Here is a 25,596-nt window from a genome sequence, read left to right on the forward strand (position 1 = left end):
TCCCTGGGACCGGATTCTTGGAAGCAGGCAGAGGCAGGGCATGCCAGGGAGTTAGACGCAGGGCTGCAGGGCTGGGCGCTGGCTGCAACTTGACCCCAGGACCAGGAGCATTACCCCCCCAAGAGGCCGTGGCGTGCAAGGACTTGCTGAGCTGAGATCACTGAGGTTGAGAGACCCTGACACCCCTAGCTGACCCCCATACAACCTGTCCCAGTGATCAGGCTGCATTGATTTGCACTGGAGTTGACTGCACTGATGGGCACTGGTGAGGCTGCATTGAAAAACCAGATGGGCCATGGATGGTGAGCTGATTCGACAGTTCAATGGGCCACTTGACTGGACTTGCCCCCCAGGTCTAAGGCTGCCACCCCTCCCCTGGTGGGCGCACACAGGAACCAGACGGACTGATCTGTGCTTCTAATCTTGGATACAGTGGTTTATATTGTGCTACGGTATCAGGATAGTTGGGCAGATATAAGTCTGATGGGAGAGTTCATGGGGGGGGGGGGGGCACCATGCCAAATTTTTTCACAGGTCTTCATATGTCAAAGACTGGACTTCCTTCACATATATTGGCAGTCACAAGGTCCAGAAGAGTAGGCATGACTAACGATATTTATAGAGCCGAGACATCATTCTCTGCCTCTGGGCCTTCCTGCCTCGGATGTGGAGGGTGAGAAAGACTAGCATAGTGATGAGGACAGAGGACAGACGACTGCTGAAGATGATCCAGGCCGTGGTGGGAACATCCACACCGCTGTTGTTGCAAGAGCAGGTCAATTGTCCTTCCAGCGATGGCGCCTTGTCCATGGTGAACGCATTCTCCAGACCTGGAATGAGAGATGACAATTCTGATACATAAGTCCACCATAGTTATGTCCACCCCGTCACATTATTTTACTAATGCCACCATGAGTGGGTAAGCCTAAAATGGTATCATGCAGCCATGATGCTTCATAGAAATGTATACAATGCAGTGATACGTTTTCTGTGGCCCATAACTCAATGCCTAATGACACCTCTGACCCCCGACCCAACCAGAGGTTATCCTCTGTATGGTTTTCACCTGTGCTGAAATTTCTTCAAAGTATACATCAAAATCAAATTTTGCTTAGACCAATTTTGCGCGAAAAATCAGGTGCTTCCAAAAAAATACCCCACCGCTGTAATTCAGGTGCCCAGCACCCGGAAAAAACCCAGAAATTTTCAGTATTCCGATTTTCGAATTTCCGATTTTCCAAAATTATGAATTTTCCGAAAATTCAGAAATCCGAAAAAAAAAAAATTCTGAAATTTCGGAATTAACAAATTTGTGAAAATTCGTTAAAAAATGTATTCGGAACTAAACGAATTGCACATGTCTACTCTTCAGTGCCAATCAGTACTGTCTCATCAGTGCCGTCTCATCAGTGCAGTCTATCAGTGCCCATCAGTGCAGCTGCATCAGCGTACATCAGTGAAGGAAAAAAAATTACTTACGTTTTTTAAGTGAAAGAGTTTGTCGCCATTCCATGAGCGGGCGCAATTTTGAAGTGTGACATGTTGGGTATCAATTTACTCGGCGTAACATTATTTTTCAAAATATGAAAAAAAAAATTGGGCTAACTTTACTGCTGTCTTATTTTTTAATTAAAAAAAGTGTATTTGTAAGACAGCTGTGCAAATATGGTGTGACAGAAAGTATTGCAACGACCACCATTTTATTTTCTAGGGTATTAGAAAAATAAATTATAATGTTTGGGGTCCTAAGTAATTTTCTATCAAAAAAAATAGTTTTTAGCTTGTAATCAACAAATCTCAGAAAGAGGCTCGGTCCTCGGTTAAAAATTAGGGATAATGATCTGCTATAACCTGGCTAAGTTCTTTGAGAACTCTTGGGTGTAAGCCATCCACTCCTGGTGATTTATTTTTCCATTATTTTTTGTAAACACGGGTTTCTGTTAGCCACAAAGGTACAATGTTATTAACATTACTGGCCTGTTTATTATGCACCATATTTTCCTTCAAAAGAACATATTTATACAGTTGCCTTCTCCTTGTCACTTGTGACCAACCTCCCATGATCATCCTTTATGGGGCCAACATGTTCTTACCTTGCCTTTTTACTATTAATGTAATTGAAAACCAAAACAGATTATAGGGATTGTTAATGTTATAGTTACAGGGAGGTGTATTGTGAGAGATACAGTAGTATAAGTAAAATAGTAAACGTTTACTATTTTACTTATACTACTGTTTGTTTAAAAACGCATCTCATTTAAAGTCCCAAAAACCCCCCCTTTTTTTGTATTCAATAGGGATGGAGGCGTGTGTTTTTCATACGCCTCATTTAAAGTCCCAACCCCAGTTTTCTTTGTGAGAGATACAGGGGCCTTCCAATAGTTTACATACTATTGATGTTAGGCTGACCAGTCTTTAGTCTTTCATATCTCTGCCCTTATAAATATTGGTACCACGTTTGCTATTTTGCCAATCAGCTGTTACCATTCCCATCAGTAAGCTCTCCTTAAAAAAAAACTACCTACACTGTAAGTTCTTTGAGAACACTTGGGTGTAAGCCGTCCTCTCCTGGTGATTTTATTTTTCTAGTCTTTCTTGAACACTGGTTTCTGTTAGCCACAAAGGTACAATCAATACATTCGTGGCCTGTTTTGTATACACCTAATTTTCCTTCAGAAGAACGTATTTATACAGTTGCCTTGTCAGGTCACCTGTAGCCAGGTGACAAGTGCACCCCGTTGGGGTCAGGGATGCACCACAGGTGGTGAATCCTATGGCCGACCACTGCTAGCAGAGACGAAGCGTGAACCTAAGATCACCCAGGGCGCGGAGTCTAAGACCCAGTTTTGTATTCATCAGAGCCTTTGATGGTAAGGATGGTCTTGGCCGCAACTGGGTCCAGGTCGCATCCCCGAGATTCCTCAAGTCACACTCCGCAGGGAGAAAGGGGAAGCAGTCAGCAGGACAAACAGTGGTGATGGACAGGCCGAGGTCAGGGCAACAGGCAGACAAGGATAACCGTGGGACATGCAAATAGTCAGGGGCACAGGCAGACAAGGAAGTCGGGAACAAGCCAAAACGGTACACAGAAGATGAACGTAGCACTCTGCAAACAGGAACTAGCAAACTACACTGCAGACAGGAACTAAGCAAAGGAACACTGTTGAACAGCACTGCAGACCTGTAGAGCAACGGTTAATATAGGCTTCCTGGGATGGACTAGGGTGGAGCCATACAGGAAGAGGAAGTGATAAAAAGGGAAACCAGAACAGGGTCAGCCTCTAATGAACACATGGAGCTCAGGTAAGCAGACAGACTTGATGCATATTCATGACATGCCTTCTCCTTGTCACTTGTGACCAACCTCCCCTGATCATCCTTTATGGGGCCAATATGTTCTTCCCTTGCCTTTTTACTATTAATGTATTTGAAAACCAAAACAGATTATAGGGATCGTTAATGTTATAGTTACAAGGAGGGCTATTGTGAAAGATACAGTACTGTATGAGAACTGCAATTTTTGATGAGATCTTTTATCATGCCTTTCAATAGTTTACCTACTATTGATGTTAGACTGACCAGTCTTTAGTCTTTCATATCTCTGCCCTTATAAATATTGGTACCACATTTGCTAGTTTGCCAATCAGCTGTTACCATTCCCATCAGTAAGCGCTCCTTAAAAACTAGTGATAACGATCTGCTATAACCTGGCTAAGTTCTTTGAGAACTCTTGGGTGTAAGCCACCCACTCCTGGTGATTTTATTTTTCTAGTCTTTTTTGAACACTGGTTTCTGTTAGCCACAAAGGTACAATCAATACAATGTAACATTACTGGCCTGTTTATTATACACCTTCTTTTCATTCAGAAGAACGTATTTATACAGTTGCCTTCTCCTTGTGACTTGTGACTGACCTCCCCTGATCATCCTTTATGGGACCAATATGTTCTTACCTTGCCTTTTTACTATTAATGTACAGTGGAACCTTGGTTTACGAGTAACGCAGTTAACAATCAACTTTTTTTTTAAATCCTGACTCGGTTTGCGAGCGTTGTCTCGCAAAACAAGCAGAATTCAAGCTAATGGGGTGTGCAGTACCGCATTTTTTTCCAGAAGTGCGGGGGCGCTGGTGACACTCGGAATGGTTCGGAGCCGTTGGAAAATACTCGGAATCACTTTTCCTGAGTGTTTCCGAACCTTTGCGAGGGTTTCCGAGATCAGCCGAGCTGTATCCGAAAATTTCCGAGACTCTCTGGAGCCCCCCCACCTCTGGCCACATGCGGTAGTGCATAACATACAAGTCAATGCGGGAACAAACTATCTTTGTTTCCATTGACTTCTATGGGGGAAACTTTGCTTTGGAATGGATTATGCTTGTAATCCAAGGTTCCACTGTATTTGAAAACCTAAACAGGTTATAGGGATCGTTAACGTTATAGTTACAGGGAGGGGTATTGTAAGAGATACAGGGGGTGTCAGTAAGAGAACTGCAATTTTTGATGAGGTCTTTTATCATGCCTTCCAATAGTTGACATACTATTGATGTTAGGCTGACCAGTCTTTCATATCTCTGCCCTTATGAATATTGATATCACGGTTGTTTTTTTTGCCAATCAGCTGTTACCATTCCCATCAGTAAGCTCTCCTTAAAAATGAGGGATAACGATCTGCTATAACCTGGCTAGGTTCTTTGAGAACTCTTGGGTTGGGGGGTAATGTGACAGAGACTTATGCCGCGTACACACGATCGGACATTCCGACATCAAAACCCTTTTTTTTTTTCGACGGATTGTTCGCTTAACCACTTAAGACCCGGACTTTTAGGCTGGGTTCACACAACTACACTACTTTCATCCTACTTTGCTCTGCTACATTGGTCCTACATTGGTCCTACATCCATCCTACTTTCATGAACAGGATACTACTTTGGTCCGACTTCAATGATATTCAATGGGCCTGAAGTAGGATCAATGTAGGACCAAAAGTAGTACAGGGAGCATTTTCAAAGTCGGACCGACTTGTGTAGGACGCTACAAGACGCTCTCATAGGGAAACATTGAACACAGAGCAAAGTAGGATGAAAGTAGTGTAGTAGTGTGAACCCAGCCTCAGGCAGCTAAAGGACCTGGCCAGTTTTTGCGATTCGGCACTGCGTCGCTTTAACTGACAATTGCGTGGTCGTGTGACGTGGCTCCCAAACAAAATTGGCGTCCTTTTTTTCCCACAAATAGAGATTTCTTTTGGTGGTATTTGATCACCTCTGTGGTTTTTATTTTTTGCGCTATAAACAAAAATAGAGCGTCAATTTTGAAAAAAAATCAATATTTTTTACTTTTTGCTATAATAAATGTCCCCCAAAAAGAGATAAAAAAAAATTTCCCTCAGTTTAGGCCGATACGTATTATTCTACATATTTTTCGTAAAAAAAAATCACAATAAGCGTTTATCGATTGGTTTGCGCAAAATTTATAGCGTTTACAAAATAGGAGATAGTTTTATTGCATTTTTATTCTTTTTTTTTACTACTAATGGCGGCGATCAGCGATTTTTTTTCATGACTGCGACATTATGGCGGACACTTCGGACAATTTTGACACATTTTTGGGACCATTGTCATTTTCACAGCAAAAAAAATGCATTAAAAATGCATTGTTTACTGTGAAAATGACAATTGCAGTTTGGGAGTTAACCACAGGGGGCGCTGAAGGGGTTAAGTGTGACCTCATATGTGTTTCTAACTGTAGGGGGGTGTGGCTGTAGGTGTGACGTCATCGATTGTGTTTCCCTATAAAAGGGAACACACAATCAATGATGGCGCCACAGTGAAGAACGGGGAAGGTATGTTTACACTCACCTCTCCCCGTTCTTCAGCTCCGGGGACCGATCGCGGGACTCCAGCGGCGATCGGGTCCGCGGGTCCCGCGGTCACGGAGCTTCGGACCGGGGCGCGGGCGCGCACCCGCGACCCGCGGCTGGGCACTTAAAGAGGAAGTACCTGTACGTGCCTGTGCCCAGCCATGCCATTCTGCCGATGTAGATGTGCAGGAGGCGGTCCTTAAGCGGTTAAACTTGTCTCGCATACACACGGTCACACAAATGTGATCGGAAATTCCGAACGTCAAGAACGCGGTGACGTACAACACTACAATTAGCCGAGAAAAATTAAGTTAAATGATTCTGAGCATGCGCCGATCTATTCCGAGCATGCGTAGGATTTTTGTGCCTCGGAACTGGCTACAGACGGTCGGAATTTCCCACAAGAACTTTCGTTGTCAGAAAAATTGAGAACCATCTCTCAAACATTTGTTGTCGGAAGTTACACACGGTCGGATTTTCCGACAACGAGCTCACATCGAACATTTGTTGTCGGAGATTCCGACCGTGTGTACGCGGCATTAGGGTAAGCTATGACTCTTTCTGCTGGGAGACTTGTTTTGCTGAAACTGAAGAAGGAATATATGAGAAATATCTGTAGACAGACATGCTGAGAACCCCCTCGGAGAAGAGCTTTAGGTGTGTGAAGGTGTGATGGTGGGGTGTCTCATCTATAGAGCATTACTCATTACGCTGACTGAAGTGGTAGAAGGGGTTAATCCCTCTGAACACAGACTCTCAGATGTGCTGCACGGACCCCCCTGACCCCCCCAGGTGTGTACGCCCCCCGCTGTATTCAACTGACTCCGTTCTCAGCAGGAGCTCTGTGCTGTCTACCTATGACTATCTACCACTGACAGCTCCTAGAGGGCCCCCAGGGGCCCCCCGCACTCGCGGTGTGTCAGCTTCTGTACTGCACCGTCTAAAAGATCTGCTAATGAAAAAATAGTTCCATCTCTCCAGCAGTCATCAAAAGACCAAAAAAATACTTTTATCTTGAAACACCGGTGTAGTGTTCACAAGTACGTGTTATGTAGCAAGTCATTGGGGCAGATTCACGGAACCTGCGCGCCTAGTTACGGCGGCGCAGCGTATTGTATGTACGCAACTTACCGGAGCAAGTGCAGTATTCACAAAGCACTTGCTCCGTAAGTTGCGGCGGCGTAGCGTAAATGGGGTCGGCGTAAGCCCGCGTAATTCAAATGTGGAAGGGGGGGCGTGTTTTATGCTAATGTATTATGACCTGACGTGATTGACGTGTTTTACGAACGGCGCATGCGCCGTCCATGTACATATCCCAGTGTGCATTGCTCTCAAGTACGCCGCAACGACGTATTGGTTTTTAAATGTAAATTACGTCCAGCCCTATTCGCGAATGACTTACGCAAACGACGCAAAAAATTCAAATTTTGAAGCGGGAACGACGTCCATACTTAACATTGGCTGCGCCTCCTAATAGCAGGAGCAACGTTACGCCGAAAAAGCCTTACGCAAACAACGTAAAAAAACTACCGCCGGGCGCACATACGTTTGTGAATCGGCGTAACTAGGTAATTTGCATACTCTACGCCGAGAACGTCGGGAGCGCCATCTAGCGGCCAGCGTGAGAATGCACCCTAAGATACGACGGCGTAAGAGACTTACGCCAGTCGTATCTTAGGCTAATGTCGGCGTATCTATAGATACGCCGGCGTAAATTCTCTCTGAATCTAGCCCATTGTATATAATGCTGTTCCATATTTCCATTAAAGTGCTCATCTGCATGTCAGTCAGTGTAAAGAACAAGTATCCTTTCCAGTTGCTCTGAGCAATTTGATAGATGTAGATAGAGAGGAACAGTAGAGTACAGTAAAACCTTGGTTTGAGAGTAACTTGGTTTGAGAGCGAGCAAAATGTTTTAATGAATTTTGCCTTGATATACAAGCGATGTCTTGATATAAGAGTAGCGTCACAACTGAGTATAAAAGAGAAGAGAGGCGCCTCTAAGTGTAGCAATATGATTACATTTGATGAAGGTACAACATTTAGCAAGTCACATGGTTGATGATTAAAAGAGACACATCTAAGTATAAAGGGATCCGGGATAAAGCGGTCCACATAGACCGTCCTCCTCACCGCTAGCGAAATCATCATCCCTTCCACACTGCGCTCCACGAACGGTTCAAGCCTCGCTTTCAGATCGCTCTACTGCAGGGTAGTCTTCCCAGCAGGGCCGCCATCAGGGGGGTACAGGCAGTACACCTGTTAGGCCTTGTACACACGACCGGACAGTCTGCTGAAAACGGTCCGCCGGACCGTTTTTATCGGACATGTCCGGTCGGAGATTTCTGTCTGATGGTTGTACACACCATCAGACAGAAATGAGAGGCAATCCGCGCGGACAGACAGCGCTGTGACGTGTCCGTGCCGTCGCCGCGACGATGACGCGGCAACGTGCGCGACGCAGGAAGGTCAATGCTTCCACGCATGCGTCGAAGTCATTCGACGCATGCGAGGGATGGCGGCTGCTCGGACATGTACGGTAAGTCTGTACAGACGACCGTACATGTCCGAGCAGACAGGATTCCAGCGGGCATGTTTCTAAGCAAGTTTGGAAATATTTGCCCGCTCGAAAAAGGCCCGGCGGGCAAATGTACGCTGGAATCCTGTCCGCTCGGCTGTACAGACGACCGAACATGTCTGCTGAAAAGGGTCCGCGGACCAGTTTCAGCAGACATGTTCGCTCGTCTGTACGGGGCCTAAGAGGCCGGGAAGTCCCCAGGGCCGGCAGATGTCAACCCCCTTTTCTTTTTTTTGTAAGAGGCCCGGCAGGGCCGCCATCAGGGGGGTACAGGCAGTACACCTGTAAGGGGCCCGGAAGTCCCCAGGGCCGCCGGATGGCAATCCCCCCCTTTTTTTTATAATTTTTTTTACACATTTTTTTTTATTTTTTTTTTGTAAGGGGCCCAGAAGTCCCCATGGCAACCCCCTTTTTTTTTGTTCGTCGGCACCCAAAGCCCGCCGACCTCAATTCGCGGTGGCAAATCCCCCGCTTTTCAAAACGCGCCGATCCCCCGCTCCTTAACTCGAGGCAGCCCCCCTGCTTCTCAATTCGTGGCAGCCCCCGCTTCTCAATTTGTGGCAGCCCCCCCGCTTCTCAATAATTCGCACCGGCCCCCCGCTTCTCGAGTCGGTGGCAGCCCCCCCGTTTCTAAATTCGTGGCAGGCCCCCCGCTACTCAATTCGCGCCGGCCCCCTGCTTCTCAAGTCGCGGCACCCAGCGCTTATTTATTCGCGGCAGTCCCCCCGCTTAGGGCGCAAGTTGCGTATTCATAAAGAACTTGCGCCTTAAGTTACCACGGCGTAACGTATGTGGGCCGGCGTAAGCCTGCCTAATTCAAATGGGGATGATGTGGGCGTGTTTTATTTAAATTATTGTTGACCCCGCGTATTTTACGTTTTTTTAAGAACGGCGCATGCGCCGTTCGTGAAAGAATCCCAGTGCGCATGCTCGAAATTCCGCTGCAAATCGTCATTGCTTTCGACGTGAACGTAAATTACGTCCAGCCCTATTCGCGAACGACTTACGCAAACAACGTAAAAAATTCAAAATTCGACACGGGAACGACGTCCATACTTAACATTGCGTACGCCTCATAATAGCAGGAGCAACGTTACGCCGGAAAAGCCTTACACAAACGACGTAAATAGAATCCGCCGGTCGGATCTTAGCCTAATTTCAGCGTATCTTGCTTTCTGAATACAGAAAGAAGATACGCCGGCGCAGCTTTGAATTTACGCTGCGTATCTATAGATACGCCGGCGTAAATTCTTGCTGAATCTAGCCCATAATGTTTGGGGGTTCTAAGTAATTTTCTAGCAAAATTTTTTTTTTTTTAACTTGTAAACAACAAATCTCAGAAAGAGGCTCGGCCCTTAGGCCACATACAATATTGCGCATAATGTAGCCACACCCACTTTTTCATGCTTTTTCCCTTCCATATTCTCCCTTATTCTGATATCCTGATGTTAGTAAGTATGCTGCAGGAATATGGGGAAGACAATCATTTATGGGTTCTACCTCCTTCGCATGATGTCCTGTTATGCCGCGTACACACGGTCGGAATTTCCAACAACAAATGTTCAATGGGAGCTTTTGGTCGGATATTCCGACCGTGTGTAGGCTCCATCGGACATTTGCTGTGGGAATTTCCGACGACAAATGTTTGAGAGCTGGTTCTCAATTTTTCCGACAACAAAAGTTCTTGTCGGAAATTCCGATCGTCTGTATGCAATTCCGACGCCCAAAAAATCCTGTGCAAGCCCGGGGTCATTGAACTTAATTTTTCTTGGCTCGTCGTAGTGTTGTACGTCAACTGCGTTGTGCTCAGTGACCTAAAGCAGTATAGAACTAGGCCAGACGCAGCGGCGGTCCGTCCATAGAGGGCGCTGGAGCGCCGCCCCCTCTGGCTCTCCGCACCGCCACTGAAAATAACATACATTCATTGCATTGCATGAATGTATGTTATTGTTGCCGGCTGCCGCTGGTCTATTCAGGTGGCCGGAAATTGAGCGCCGACCACCTGAATAACGGCAGCTGGTTGGCTGTGCGGAAGTACAGCCGAGTACAGCCCTCGTCTCCCGGATGTCTTATCCTTGGAACGTACGGGGGGTGCGTTCCTTGGATAAGACTGACGCCCCGTCTCAGCCAATCAGGTTCGCCGATTCTGGTTATCGGTAACCTGATTGGCTGAAGCGTCACCAAGGCGGGAGAAGACATCGAGGGACGTCGAATGATTAAGGTAAGTGCATTTTACAGGGCACAGCGGCGACAATGGGCACAGAGGCGACAAAGAGCACATTGGCATCAATGGGCACAGTAGTGACAATGGGCACAGTGGCAACAATTAAAGAGCACAGTGACATGCACAGTGGCAACAATGGGCACAGTAGTGACAAGGGGCACAGTGGCATCAATGGGCACAGTGGCATCAATGGGCACAGTGGCGACAATTAAATGGCACAGTGGTGACAATTGGCACAGTGGCGACAATTAAGGGGCATAGTGGTGACAATTGGCACAGTGGCGACAATTGAGGGGCACAGTGGCTGTGTTTGATGGCATGGCAAAGTGGTGACAATTGATGGCACAGTGGCTGGGTTTGATGGCATGGCACAGTGACTGCGTTTGATGGCATGGCACAGTGACTGCGTTTGATGGCATGGCACAACGGCTGCGTTTGATGGCATGGCACAGTGACTGCGTTTGATGGCATGGCACAGCGGCTGCGTTTGATGGCATGGCACAGTGACTGCTTTTGATGGCATGGCACAGTGGTGCGAATTGATGGCATAGTGACTGCATTTGATGGCATGGCACAGTGGTGATAATTGATGGCACAGTGACTGCATTTGATGGCATGGCACAGTGACTGCATTTGATGGCATGGCACAGTGGTGATAATTGATTGCACAGTGACTGCGTTTGATGGCATGGCACAGTGGTGCAAATTGATGGCACAGTGACTGCATTTGATGGCATGGCACAGTGGTGATAATTGATGGCACAGTGGCTGCATTTGATGGCATGGCACAGTGGTGACGATTGATGCCACAGTGGCTGCATTTGATGGCATGGCACAGTGGTGACAATTGATGGCGCAGTGGCTGCATTTGATGGGCACAGTGAGGCTGCAATTTTTTAAATTTTTTTCTTTTTTTTACGTTTGCGCCCCCCAAAAATGTTGAGCACCAGCCGCCACTGGCCAGACGTAAGACTCAGTTCTTACCGTGAGTCTGGCCGTAGCTGATGGTAGCTTCCTTACCTTGAGTCTGGCCGTCTTTGACCGTAACGTTGATGTCAAAAGATTCGGTCTGATTATTGTCCATCATATAGACCCTGTATGTCCCACTGTCCTCCATCTTCAAATGTTGGATAATCAGAGATCCATTCTCCGGAACGACCCTCATCCGCTTCTCATAGCCATCAGACGGGAACAATGTAATCGTCTTTTTCCCGAAGCCATCATCTCTAATGGTACAAATAAGCAGGTGGCCCTCCACTGTCTGGTTAAAGCGATTCCATCGTATCTGAAACCAGTTGACCCGTTTGACCATGTGGTAGGACACAGAGAGCAAGATGGAGCCCTTCTCGTACCCCGTCACGTCTGTCTGGGCCCCGGAAATGGTAAAGTTGCCGACAGCACCTGACACCGGGCGAGATAAAAAGAGCAGTTTTTGTATGTGAGATGGGACATTAATGATAATTCAGAGAGTGAATCATTCAATGTGTAACATAGACTGTTGAGATGCTAATTAAGTCCACCTGGCTGTAGTGATGAAAGCTGTGATTGCATTCTGTTGTCCATTGTGTTAATTAAGCCTGGCTCCTAAGGTCTTTCATTGTGTGATGCTAATGACACTGTTTTGTGTGAAAAGTCTATTGATGATAAGATGTGGAATGTGACCTGCCAACTGTAGTAATTACCTCCTCTAAATGCGGAGCCAGGCTGTCTGGATAATGATTAGTAATTAGCCTATCTGAATGTGTAATTGAAGCCCCCATTGTGTGATGTTGGGGGTGGAGAGTTTCATTGTCCCTGTAATTAACTGTCACATGCTTGCAACTGTATAAAAACCTGGGAGCTAACCATTAAAGCATTCATTCATTTTGGAACCAGTAACAGAGCTGTGTGTCTCGTTATTTCTGGGGAAAATCCAATGGGTCCTGTCTGCTGGATTGTGGAGTGTCGGATAAGCTGTCGTGGTTGGTGGAATGGAAGATCGTAAATGGTGGTGACCGTTACAGGCACTAACTGGCAGCTGATGGGCACTGATTGGCGGCTGATGGGCACATCTGATGGGGGCTGTGCTGATAATCAATGTGCTGATTATCAGCACAGACCCTCCTCTGACTGGGAGAGCCGCCGAGAGCTCCCTGGCAGCACAAACCGAGGAATGCGGTTTACCGGCACTTAATGGTTCACGCGATGATCAGCTGTGATTGGTCTCAGCTGATCACGTGGTAAGAAGCCTCTGTCAGAGGTTCCTTACTACAATCAGGGATGCGGTCAGACTGACACAGAACACCACTGATCGTCGCACTGTGCGTCCCCGGGGGGAATGCGCCGGCATGTTATCCTGCTGGACGTCATATGATGCCCAGTCAGGATAACAGAACCACCACCCGGCTGTCATTGTGCTGTAGGCCGGGTGGGAAGTGGTTAAGCATATAGATAACAAGGAATCTGTTCTGTGGAACCACCATCGTCTACCTTTTAGAAACACCGGTTAGGAATAGTTTTTTTTCCCCAGAGCCCTCAAAGGGCAATAACCAACAGGGCCAGCTGAGTAATCTGGTGCCCAATCACTGAAAAGAGAATTGGTAAGGTTGGGTCTGATGAACCTGGCTCACAATTGGCATTCCAATTCACCCCAAAGGTCCTCAGTAGGCAGGGCCGGGACAAAGTAGTCTAGAGCCCAGGGTGAACATGACAAACCGAGCCCCGCCCCCAAGATAAAAATCCTCTAATTACAATTCTGCCCCCCGTCCATTGAAATCCCCCCTCCTAGCACAAATCTTTGCCCCCCAACATCCAAATCCCCCCAATACAAATGCCCCAACCCAAAAAAGTCACCCCTCATAGTACAAATATTCTACTCCTCAAATTTCACCTCCAAGTACACATCCCCCCACTCCAAAGCCCCCCTCTTAGCACAAACCCACCGCCTACATTTCCCCTGCTAGTACAACCCCCCCCCCCCCTCCCCCAAACAAAAAATTCCCCTCCTAGCACAATTTTCCTCCCCCTCCACCAAATCCCCTCTCTTAACACAAATCCACTCACCCCCCCCCCCCCAACACAAATCCCCCTAAATCAGAACTACTATCAGTTTTTACCCCCCAATTGCCCCTCCCAACACAAATCCCCCCCTTCAATATGCTCTTGGCGTCCCACCCTCTCCACTATACATGAAACCTCAGTACCCAGGGAAGATGTCCCTCCTGCCCACACCTTGTCAGTAGGGATGAGGTCAGGGCTCTGTGCAGGCTGTTTGAGTTCTTCTACACCAAGCTAGATGGCTTTGTATACAGGGGACAATTATACTAGGGTCATAAAAGGGTCTTCACCAAACTGGTACCAAAAGGTTGAAAGACCGCAATTGTCTTTGTATGCATTTCCATTTGAAGCTACAAAGAGAGAGACAGCACAAATAAACATGAGTGTAGTACCCTCTAGGTTGCTAGATGTGAGAATAGGATTTTTGTGTAGGATAGGTAAATTGTCGGGCTTGGCTGGTGTGCTTTTCTTCTGGGTCAGGGCTGAGTGACTCACAGGCAGCATCACCGAGACTTCCCACTTCTTTCCAGAACATACTGAAATCTTCTGGAAAGGAAGGAGGAGAGGTGGAGTACCTGGAGTATTCTATGGAGCCCTGACCAATCCCCAACCTGGATTGGCGGGGGGCAGGCCTCCATAAATACTCAGGGTCAGCCCAGCTGGGGGAGGAGTTGTTCGGGGTGAAAGCTGGAGATGGAGTGCTAGGCTGTAGTGGCCCAGAGGGAGCTCCCCGGTCTGGGGGGAAAGGGTGCAGACAGGACCCTTCTCAAGACACATGGAGGTGTCCTGGACAGGTGGCACGGGAGCAAGGAGAGGACAGCAGGAGAGCACTGCCAGGCAAAGTCTCCAGGGAGGAACAACAGGTCACAGCCAGGAGGGCTGGTGAGTGACACACAGTTGGGAGGCACGCCTGAGAGGACTGGGAGCAGAGTCTGGGATGGGTGCAGAGCCAGTGGCGTGGACTGTGGTGGCACGGGCAGTGGAAAGAGGCAGCTGTGGGCCAGGAGGGCTGGCAGGGCCTGAAGAGGTGGTACTGTGAGCAGTAGCCACATGGACAGTTAGCATTGGGACTACCTATATTTTTGGGGGGGCAAGGTCCCTGCCTGCAATGGGCATTTGCTTTGGGCCTGACTGAGTCAGTGTCAGGCCTATCTATCAGTGCTAGCAGGTCCTGGAGAGTGAGATCAAGGGTCGAGTTTGTGCTGGAGGAAGTTGTATATAGATCCTCGGCCCCTAACATTTTCTGCGTTCAGTTGGGCATCTCAAACCTCCCCTCTCCCCCTCAATAAAATACAAAAACAAAGTTCATGGACTGTTTTCTGTCTGAGAGTGACTGGGCAGGATGACAGACGGACTACAACTACCAGCAGCCCCTACAGGGGTGCCACTACATAAGGGAAAGTAGACAAGTAGTAAACGTCTAATTCTTTCCTACCGCACAGCTCAAAAACAACATCGAGGGCAGTAACCACATCCTTCCTACCCCCCCCCCGACCCCCCCGACCCATTTACTCCCCGAGCCTTTCTTATTCTTATCACTCACTGATGATGTAACACTTTGTTTTGCTACAAAAAAGAAGAAGAAATGGAGTGTGAAAGTAACAAAGGTGATTAGTTAGGAGACTTTAAAGAAAGCCAGGAGGAAACAGATTCATTATTTAGTGTGGGCGTCAGCAACTGGTTGCTTGAGATCTACTCACTGATACTACAGACATGAATTCTGAGTTATTTACCCCCTAAATACTACTCTACATTTCATACTACTGACCTCTGAGTTACCTACTACTGGTCCCTGAACACTGCATTATTTATTACTGAACCAGACACTCTGCGTTACTACTGGCCTCTGAACCCTGTGTTATTTGCTTCTGACCTCTGAACCCTGTGTTATTGGCTACTGACCTCTGAACCCTGTGTTATTGGCTACTGACCTCTGAACCCTGTGTTATTTCCTACTGACCTCTGAACCCTGTGTTATTGGCTTCTGACCTCTGAACCCTGTGTTATTTGCTTGTGACCTCTGAACCCTGTGTTATATACTACTGACCTCTGAACCCTGTGTTATTTACTACTGACCTCTGAACCCTGTGTTATTGGCTTCTGACCTCTGAACCCTGTGTTATTTGCTTGTGACCTCTGAACCCTGCGTTATTTACTACTGACCTCTGAACCCTGTGTTATTTGCTTGTGACCTCTGAACCCTGTGTTATATACTACTGACCTCTGAACCCTGTGTTATTTACTACTGACCTCTGAACCCTGTGTTATTTACTACTGACCTCTGAACCCTGCGTTATTTTCTTCTGACCTCTGAAATCTGCGTTACTTGCTACTGACCTCTGAAATCTGCGTTACTTGCTACTGACCTCTGAACCCTGCGTTATTTACTACTGACCTCTGAACCCTGCGTTATTTACTACTGACCTCTGAACCCTGCGTTATTTACTACTGACCTCTGAACCCTGCGTTATTTATTACTGACCTCTGAACCCTGCATTATTTATTACTGACCTCTGAACCCTGCATTATTTATTACTGACCTCTGAACCCTGCGTTATTTACTACTGACCTCTGAACCCTGCGTCATTTACTACTGACCTCTGAACCCTGCATTATTTACTACTAAACTCCAGTGGCTGCTGGTGGTATATATATATATATATATATATATATATATATTTGGGGGGGGCAATCCAATCGCCGCCCCCCCCCCCCCCCCCCCCCCCCCAGTCGGTCACCTGCCCTGCACTTACCCCATCTAGGTCATGGATGACGGGAAGCAGGCAGCAGCTTCGACCCTTCCTCTCCTCCTCCTCTGTGTCACGGCGGCATCCCCTGGGTCTCCTCCCTCCTCCTCCTCGGCAGCCAATAGGATCGCTTCTCCTCTCTGCCAGTCGGGTGACGGGTCTCAGGTGACCCGCTTCCTGATTGGCCGGGAGGAGAATCAAAAAGACAATAGTGTCGATTAATTTGCTATTGTCAGACAACTGGGTGGGCTCAGGGCGCAGGACTCTGTGCCCTGAGCCCACCCTTTTTGGAAGCCAATTACAGCCTCAGGCTCTAATCATGTGCTTCAAAAAAAACATTGGATTTCATGCGTTTGGCGCCCAGCATGTAGATTAGGAGCCGGGCGCATTAGGGGGGCGGCATCCCTGCGGCCCGTATGGACAGGCCGCCACTGCTGACCTCATATGTAACTGAACCTAAAGGGGTTGTACACCCTCAAGGTTTTTCACCTTAATTCATTCTATGCACTAAGGTGAAAACCCTTCTGTAATGCAGCAGCCCCCTAGAGCCTCCCTTTTACTTACCTGAACCCGATCTTTCCCGCGACGGGGACGAGCACAGCAGCTCCAGCCGCTGTCTCAGGTCCTGACTGAAAAGATTGGATAGATTGATAGCAGCGCAGCCATTGGCTCCCACTGCTTTCAATCAAATCCAATGACATGGGAGCCAGGGGGCGGGGCCGAGTCCTGCTGTCTGCGTCAATAGACACAGCAGCAGCAGGACTCGGGAGCACACTCGCATGAGTGCCCAATGGGAGAGCAGCTCTCCAATGGGGAACACAAGAAGAGGGGGAGCCAGGAACGCCGCTGAGGGACCCCAGAAAAGGAGGATCGGGGCCACTCACTGTGCAAAACCAACTGCACAGAGGAGGTAAGTTTTTTTTTTTTTAAAACACAAACCTTTAGTTATCCTTTAATATTGCAAAGTCTAGATGTGCAAAGTTAGTAGAGACTTCTCCCAACAGACTAAAGGCCGGAATTAAAGGCGGTCCAACAAAATACTGACATAAGGGGGGCGATCCTTTTTCCAACTCAGTAATTCTGTTTTTGATTTAATTTTTTTCTGACATGTTGGTGTTATATTTTTCACTTTTGGATGTTATAAGTTGCATTGGTAAATACGGCTGGATTAAAAAAAAATGGTTTCTGTCTTCATTTTAGGCTGCAAAGCAACAAAAAAATTATTATTTTAAAAGGGGGGGGTGATTATTTTCTATATCCACTGTATGTAATACCTTTATCCCAAAAGAAGAGAGACTGTTGCTTGGACAGATGGGGCCAGATTCACAGACATTTGCGGCGGCGTAACGTATCGCATTTACATTACACCGCCGCAAGTTTTACGGGCAAGCGCTTGATTCACAAAGCACTTGCCTGTAAACTTGCGGCAGCGTAGCGTAAAGCCGTCCGGCGCAAGCCCGCCTAATCCAAATGGGGGGGTGTACCATTTAAATTAGGCGCGTTCCCGCACCGAACGTTCTGCGCATGCTCAGTTAGGAAATTTCCTGCCGTGCTTTGCGTGAAATTACGGCGCCCCGACATATTTTTTGAACGGCAACGTGCGTTACGTCGTTTCGTATTCCCGGACGTCTTACGCAAAAAATTAAAAATTAGACGCGGGAACGATGGCCATACTTTAACATGGATGGTGCAATTTTACACCACCTAAAGAGGACTCGTAACTTTGCGACGGGAAAAGCCGACTAGCGACGACGTAAGCGAATGCGACGAACGCGCGTAACGCGAACTCCACCCAGCGGGCGCCGGAGAATTACACCTACGATCCGAAGGCGTACGAAGCCGTACGCCTGTCGGATCGAAGCCTAAAGCCGTCGTAACTTCTTTTGAGGATTCAAAACAACGCTACGACGCGGCAAATTTGAAAATACGCCGGCGTATCACTAGATACGCCGGTGTATTTCAACTGTGAATCTGGCCCATGGTGTTTAGGATAACCCCTAGTAATGTTCTACACATGTTCTTTGATGTGTTCTTTAAGTGCTCTTTTGGTCCTACCTAAATATTGGAACCCACATGGGCACTTAAGTGCATAGAGCACCCCTTCTGTGTCACAGGAGATAAAAATCTTTAATATTATACTCTCTACTTGTGACGGAACCGATAAAATGACTTCCCCTTTTATTGTTGTTCCTAATTCTGTTACATCTATGACACCGCCCACATGTGTAAATCCCCTTGCCATTATTATTTTTTAACGGTTTCTGCTTTGGGGGGCTCAATGACATTTTTGACCAATTTATCTCTCAATGTTGGAGCTTTTTTTTATCTGGAATGTTTATCTTATTTTAATATTTGCCAGTGTTTATTTATTATAAGCTCAACCCTCTTATACTATATTGGGCATTATTATTTTTTTTATTTATTACAATTTTTTTATTATTTTATCTTGTATTTTATCTTGTATTAAGTCTTCCCTATTCCTATTTCTAACACTGGGAGGCAGATCCACAGAGCAAGTACGCCGGCATATCTACTGATACGCCGGAGTACTTTCAAATTTCCCGCGTCGTATCTTTAGTTTGAATCCTCAAACCAAGATACGACGGCATCTGGGTAAGATCCGACAGGCGTACGGCTTCGTACGCCTTCGGATCTTAGATGCAATACTTCGGCGCCCGCTGGGTGGAGTTCGCGTCGTATTTCGCGTCGGGTAAGCAAATTAGCGATTTACGACGATCCATGAATGTACGCGTGGCCGTCGCATTTTCTAACGTCGTCTCTAGTCGGCTTTTTCCGGCGTATAGTTAAAGCTGGTATTTTGCGGCGTATAGATAGACTTGCCATGTTAAGTACGAATTATCTGAAATAATGAATGCCGCATCTAAACAAATGGAAAGAAACAAATTAATAATAAATAATATTAATAATAATAACAAAAATATTTTATTATTATTGTTATTTATTATTATTAATTTTTTTATGTTCACTAACAGCCAAATTTGAAAGGAAATTCCAATACCTATAATTGAATAGTTATTATTAGTTAAGTTATTAATTATTAGTTAGTTATTCAGATTTTTGAATTTTTGTATTTTAGAATTTTGTATTTCCGAAATTTCTGAATTTATTTATTTACAAATTTTCTAATGCTCAAATTTACAAATATTCAGATTTTTTTTTTTACAATATTTTAGATTTATATATTTTAACAATATTAAAATTGTTAAACAGGTTTTCATCAATTCGGATATTTCCAAATTAACAATTTTTTTGAAAAACTCGTTAAAAAACTAATTCGTAACAAAAGCAATTGCACATGTCTAGTGACAACGTGTTTCCTAATTTTTTGGGGATTTTTAAGGCAACTCAGACATTATTAAAAAGATATATTATTTTATTTCATCATATTAAAAAGACAAAATGAAAAAACAAAAAGCAATTTTTAAACATCACAATATTTTATTTATTTTTTACCATAAAGCAATTTTCAAACAATTAGGGGGAAGATCCACGTAGATCGGCGCATATATCCGCCGGGCGTAGCGTATCTAAGATACACGACGCCGCCGTAACTTATTCTTTTTTTTTTTTTTCGAATCCTCAAAGAATTTGCGCCGTAAGTTACGGCGGCGTAGTGTGTCTTTGGCGGCGTAAGGGCGCGGAATTCAAATGGATGTGATGGGGGCGTGTTTTATGTAAATACGTTGTGACCCGACGTAAACAACGGTTTTTTTTAACGGCCTAACGCAAACGACGTAAAAAAATGCGCCAGCCGGACGTACGTTTTCGTGGATCTCCGTAACTAGCTAATTTGCATACTCGACGCGGAATTGAACGGAAACGCCACCTAGCGGCCGGCGGAAAAAATGCATCTACGATCCGACGGCGTACTAAGACGTACCTCTGTCGGATCGAGCCGAGATGCCGTCGTATCTTGTTTTGTGGATACAAAACAAAGATACGACGCAGGAAATTTTTAATTACGCCGGCGTATCAATAGATACGCCGGCGTAATTCGTTTGTGGATCTGCCCCTAGGTATATTGGGATGCATTAGAATTCCGTGTATTGTAGATGTAGATGTGGTATTTCCCAGCTACTCGCTTACGTGGATTCCCCCGTACCTAATCGCTTGAAAACACTTTGCTATATGCTAAAAAAAACATTTGTGATCTTTTAAAAATTGCTTTTTGTTTTTATATTTTGTTTTTTAATGTGATGAAATAAAAAATATATATATTTTTAATAATGTTTGAATTGCCCTAAAAATCCCCAAAAAAACGAGGATACGCGTTGTCATGATTTACAAGCGATGACGGCAATTACACCCACAGGAGATCTTTGTTAATTAGAGATACATTGTATCATTCTCCTTGCAGAGATAGAAAAAAAATGGTGTGAGGTAAAATAAAAATAACAATAATTAATAAAATTAAATTTTAATGATAATCAGCACATTGATTATTAGCGCAGCCCCCATGAGAGGTGCCCATCAGCTGCCAATCAGTGTCCATCAGCTGCCAGTCTGTGCCCCATTAGGAACGCCTGTCAGTGTCCATAAATGTGCCAATCAGTGCCCATAAAGTTGCCAATCAGTGCCCCATCAGTAATGCCTATCAGTGCCCTTCAGATGCCCATCAGTAATGCCTGTCAGTACCTCCTCATCAGTACTGCCTATCCAGTGCCATCTATCAGTGCCCATCACTACCGCCCATAAGCAGGGCCGCCATCAGGAATTATGGGGCCCCTTACACAGCTTCAGGCATGGGCCTCCTGGAGCAGAGAACCAGGGGGGGGGGGTGCTGCCGCCTCAAATTGAGAAGCGAGGGGGCTGCTGCGAATTGAAAAGTGGGGGGTGCCGCCGCTAATTGAGAAGGGGAGGGGCGTGAATTGAGAAGGGGGAGGGCGTGAATTGAGAAGCGGCGGGTGCCACGAATTGGGGGGGTTGCCCTGGGGACCTCTGGGCCCCTTACAAAAAAATTATGAAAAAATATATAAATATATATATATATATATATCTATATATATATCTATATATATATATATATATATATATATATATATATATAAATAAAATAAGGGGGTAGCCATCCGGGGCCCTGGGGACCTCTGGGCCATTTAATAAAAAGAAAAAAGAAATAAAATAAATATATTAAAAAAATAAAAACATTTTTTTATAAGAAATAAAAGGGGGGTTGCCATCCGGGACCTTTAAAAAAAAAAAAAATATATATATATATATATATATATATATATATATATATATATATATATATATAAATTAAAACATTGTTTAATAAAAAAAAGGGGGGTTGCCATCCGGGGCCCTGGGGACCTCTGTGCCCTTTAATAAAAACTAAAAAATATATAAAAATGTTTTTTATAAAAAAAAAGGGGGGTTGCCATATGGTGTTACAGGTGTACTGCCTGCAACGCCCTGATGGTGGCCCTGCCTATAAGTGCCCATCAGTGCCGCCTATCAGTGCCACCTATTAGTACCCATCAGTACCCATCAGTGCATCCGTGTAGCCTACTGGTGCCCATCAGTGCTGCATATCAGTGTTCAGCAAGAATAATTAAGGCCTGCCTCAATTTTTCTGAAGACCACCTGGGTCTTTCACAGCCCTAATGGAACAATTTTCTACATTAAGCCACCTATCAGTGCCCATCAATTCTAAATATCAGTGCCTCCTCATCAGTGCACATCAATTCTACATTAAGCCACCTATCAGTGCCCATCAATTCTACATATCAGTGCCTCCTCATCAGTGCCCATCAATTCTACATATCAGTGCCACCTCATCAGTGCCCATCAATTCTACATATCAGTGCCTCCTCATCAGTGCACATCAATTCTACATATCAGTGCCACCTCATCAGTGCCCATAAATTCTACATATCAGTGCCTCCTCATCAGTGCCCATCAATTCTACATACCAGTGCCTCCTCATCAGTGCCCATCAATTCTACATATCAGTGCCACCTCATCAGTGCCCATCAATTCTACATATCAGTGCCTCCTCATCAGTGCCCATCAATTCTACATATCAGTGCCTCCTCATCAGTGCCCATCAATTCTACATATCAGTGCCTCCTCATCAGTGCACATCAATTCTACATATCAGTGCCACCTCATCAGTGCCCATCAATTCTACATATCAGTGCCTCATCATCAGTGCCACCTCATCAGTGCCACCTCATCAGTGAAGGTGAAAACAAAATTTTATAACAGAAAAACATTTTTTTTTCACCCAAATTTTGCTATTTTTTTAGTTTGTTTAGCAAAAAATAAAAATTCCAGCAGTGATCAAATACCACCAAAAAAGAAAAAGAGAATAGAAGAGGTCTGACTTACCAGCGGCGCTGTGGAGGAAGTACAGGAGGGAGAGATAAATTGCGGGATTCATGGCGATTGTCGGTGAGACGAGGAGAGAGCAGCCCGGGTCACTTAGAGAAGCCCCTTGCAGAGTGTGAAGGTTTCTGTAGAAAACGGAAGTCACCTCTTCCCCGTCCTCACCATTTCCTGAGCACGAAAAACACTTTGTTACACAAAATAAAACGTCACACAGATTTGAAGCCTCTGATCTCCTGCAGCATGCGCCGCGCAATACCTGGGTACCGCGGCACTCGGTGAAAGTCACAAATCACCGGTCAGTGACAAGAAAAACACACCAAACCCGACAGGGACACTATCAGGGGGGTACAGGCAGTACACGTGTAAGGGGCCCGGATGGCAACCCCCATTTTTTTTTTATAAAAAATAAAATACAATTTTTAATATATATTTTTTTATTTTTTATTAAAGGGCCCAGAGGTATATATATATATATATATATATATATATATATATATATATATATATATATATATATATATATATATATATTTGTTTTATTTATGTATTTATTTATTATTATTATTATTATTATTATTATTATTATTATTATTATTATTATTAAAGGGCCCAGAGGTCCCCAGGGCCCCAGATGGCAACCCCCCTTTTTTATATAAAAATTTTTATTTTTTATATATTGTTTTATAAATTTTTTTCTTTTTATTTTTTATTTTTTTATATATATATTTTTATTAAAGGGCTCAGAGGTCCCCAGTTCCCCATGTGGCAACCCCTCCTTTTTTAACTTTTTTTTTATAAATGTTTATTTTTGGGTATATATTTTTTTTTATTAATTTTTTTAATAAAGGGCACATAGGTTTCTTTTCTTTTTTTCTTTTTATGAAAGGGCCCAGAGGTCCTGGATGGCAACCCCCCTTTTTTTGTAATTTCTTTTTATAATTTTTTTTATTTTTTTATATAAATATAAATATATATATATATATATATATATATATATATATATATATATATATATATATATATATATATATATATATATATATATATATATATATATTTTTTTTTATTTTTTTTTATTATTAAAGGGCCCAGAGGTCCCCAGGGCCCCGGATAGCAACCCCCCTTTTTTTATTTTTTAAATATATTTTTTTATATATATATTTTTTATTTATTTTTATTAAAGGGCACATAGTTTCCCAGGGCCCCCGGATGTCTATGTCTACCCCCTTTTTTTCTCAATTTGTGGCAGCCCCCCCACTTCTCAATTTGCCTGAAGCTGTGTAAGGGACCCCATAATTCCTGATGGTGGCCCTGAAACCCGAATCCGAACACTATACAATGGGCTGTACCCGCCGCACTCCTTCCACTAAATAAAAAAATCCATCATTTAGTGACGGGAGTGTGTCATGTACTGTACTGCATCATGTAATGCCGCGTACACACGATCGGAAATTCCGACAAGAAAACCGGTGATTTTTTTTTTTCCAATGGAATTTTGGCTCAAACTTGTGTTGCATACGCGCGGTCACACCAAATTTCGATCGCCAAGAATGTGGTGACGTCCAACACTACTACGAGCCGGGAAAAATGAAGTTCAATGCTTCCGAGCATGCGTCGACTTGATTCAGAGCATGCGTGTGTTTTTTTTTTTGTGCGTCGGAACTGCATACATCGGCCAAAGGTGCAGGGGCGCAAAAAAATCCCCCAAAAATATACAATACCATCCCCACCGTGAAACATGGTGGTGGCAGCATCATGTGATGGGGATGTTATTCTTCAGCAGGGACAGGGAAGCTGAACGTATTCTCTCTGGAGAAGAGTAACATCCCCACCACATGAAGAATGTGAAGAACATGAAGAATAACATCCCCACCACATGATGCTGCCACCACCATGTTTCACAGTGGGGATGGTATTGTATATTTTTGAGGGATTTTATGTGATAGACCAACACAAAGTGCTGCCACCACCATGTTTCACGGTGGGGATGGTATTGTATATTTTTGTGGGATTTTATGTGATAGACCAACACAAAGTGGCAGAGGATATCCTTGAGAGAGGAAATGATTCAATGACTAAGTCGCCCAATGATGTAACCATCAACCACATGGCTTCAATCAAGTCATCCAATGATATAATCCACATCATATGCCGCGTACACACGATCGGAATTTTACGACAAGAACTTTTCTTGTCGGAAAAATCGAGAACTGGCTCTCAAATTTTTGTTGTTGGAAATTTTCGACAGAAAAAGTCAGTTTCCGACCAAAAGCTCGCTGTCGGAATTTCCGATCGTGTGTACGCGGCATATGATGTGGATTATATCATTGGATGACTTGATTGAAGCCATGCGGTTGATGGTTACATCATTGGGCGACTTAGTCATTGAATCATTTCCTCTCTCAAGGATATCCTCTGCCACTTTGTGTTGGTCTATCACATAAAATCCCACAAAAATATACAAGACCATCCCCACCGTGAAACATGGTGGCGGCAGCATCATGTGGTGGATGTTATTCTTCATGTTCTTCACATTCTTCATGTGGTGGGGATGTTACTCTTCTCCAGAGAGAATACGGTCAGCTTCCCTGTCTCTGCTGAACAATAACATCCCCATCACATGATGCTGCCACCACCATGTTTCACGGTGGGGATGGTATTGTAGATTTTTGGGGGATTTTATGTGATAGACCAATGCAAAGTGACACATAATTGTGACATGGAAGGAAAATGATAAATGGTTTTCAACATTTTGTACAAATAAATATGTGAAAAGTGTGGGGGGAACATTTGTATGGCGC

General features: G+C 44.8%; 1 protein-coding gene across 1 annotated transcript; it reads right to left on the reverse strand.

Annotated features, from left to right (window-relative positions):
* Positions 1-505: 505 nt before the first annotated feature.
* Positions 506-22,950, reverse strand: LOC120924767. The gene is made up of 3 exons (XM_040335787.1): positions 22,796-22,950; positions 11,679-12,059; positions 506-830 (listed from the first exon to the last, which is right to left on the reverse strand). Exons 1-3 carry the CDS (start codon positions 22,845-22,847, stop codon positions 607-609), a joined length of 657 nt encoding a protein of 218 aa, XP_040191721.1. The 5' UTR covers positions 22,848-22,950; the 3' UTR covers positions 506-606.
* Positions 22,951-25,596: the final 2,646 nt, after the last annotated feature.

Source organism: Rana temporaria, chromosome 1 (genome assembly GCF_905171775.1).
Source record: "Rana temporaria chromosome 1, aRanTem1.1, whole genome shotgun sequence".
Lineage (NCBI taxonomy): Eukaryota > Metazoa > Chordata > Amphibia > Anura > Ranidae > Rana > Rana temporaria.

Bases quoted from the DNA above. Each gene is read 5' to 3' on its own strand.
- LOC120924767 (XM_040335787.1), bottom strand. From the start codon at position 22,847: ATGAATCCCGCAATTTATCTCTCCCTCCTGTACTTCCTCCACAGCGCC. The intron at 12,060-22,795 runs GTAAGTCAGACC...GCCCGGTGTCAG, and splicing joins CTTCCTCCACAGCGCCGCTG to GTGCTGTCGGCAACTTTACC. The intron at 831-11,678 runs GTAAGGAAGCTA...CTCTCATTCCAG, and splicing joins CAAAGACGGCCAGACTCAAG to GTCTGGAGAATGCGTTCACC.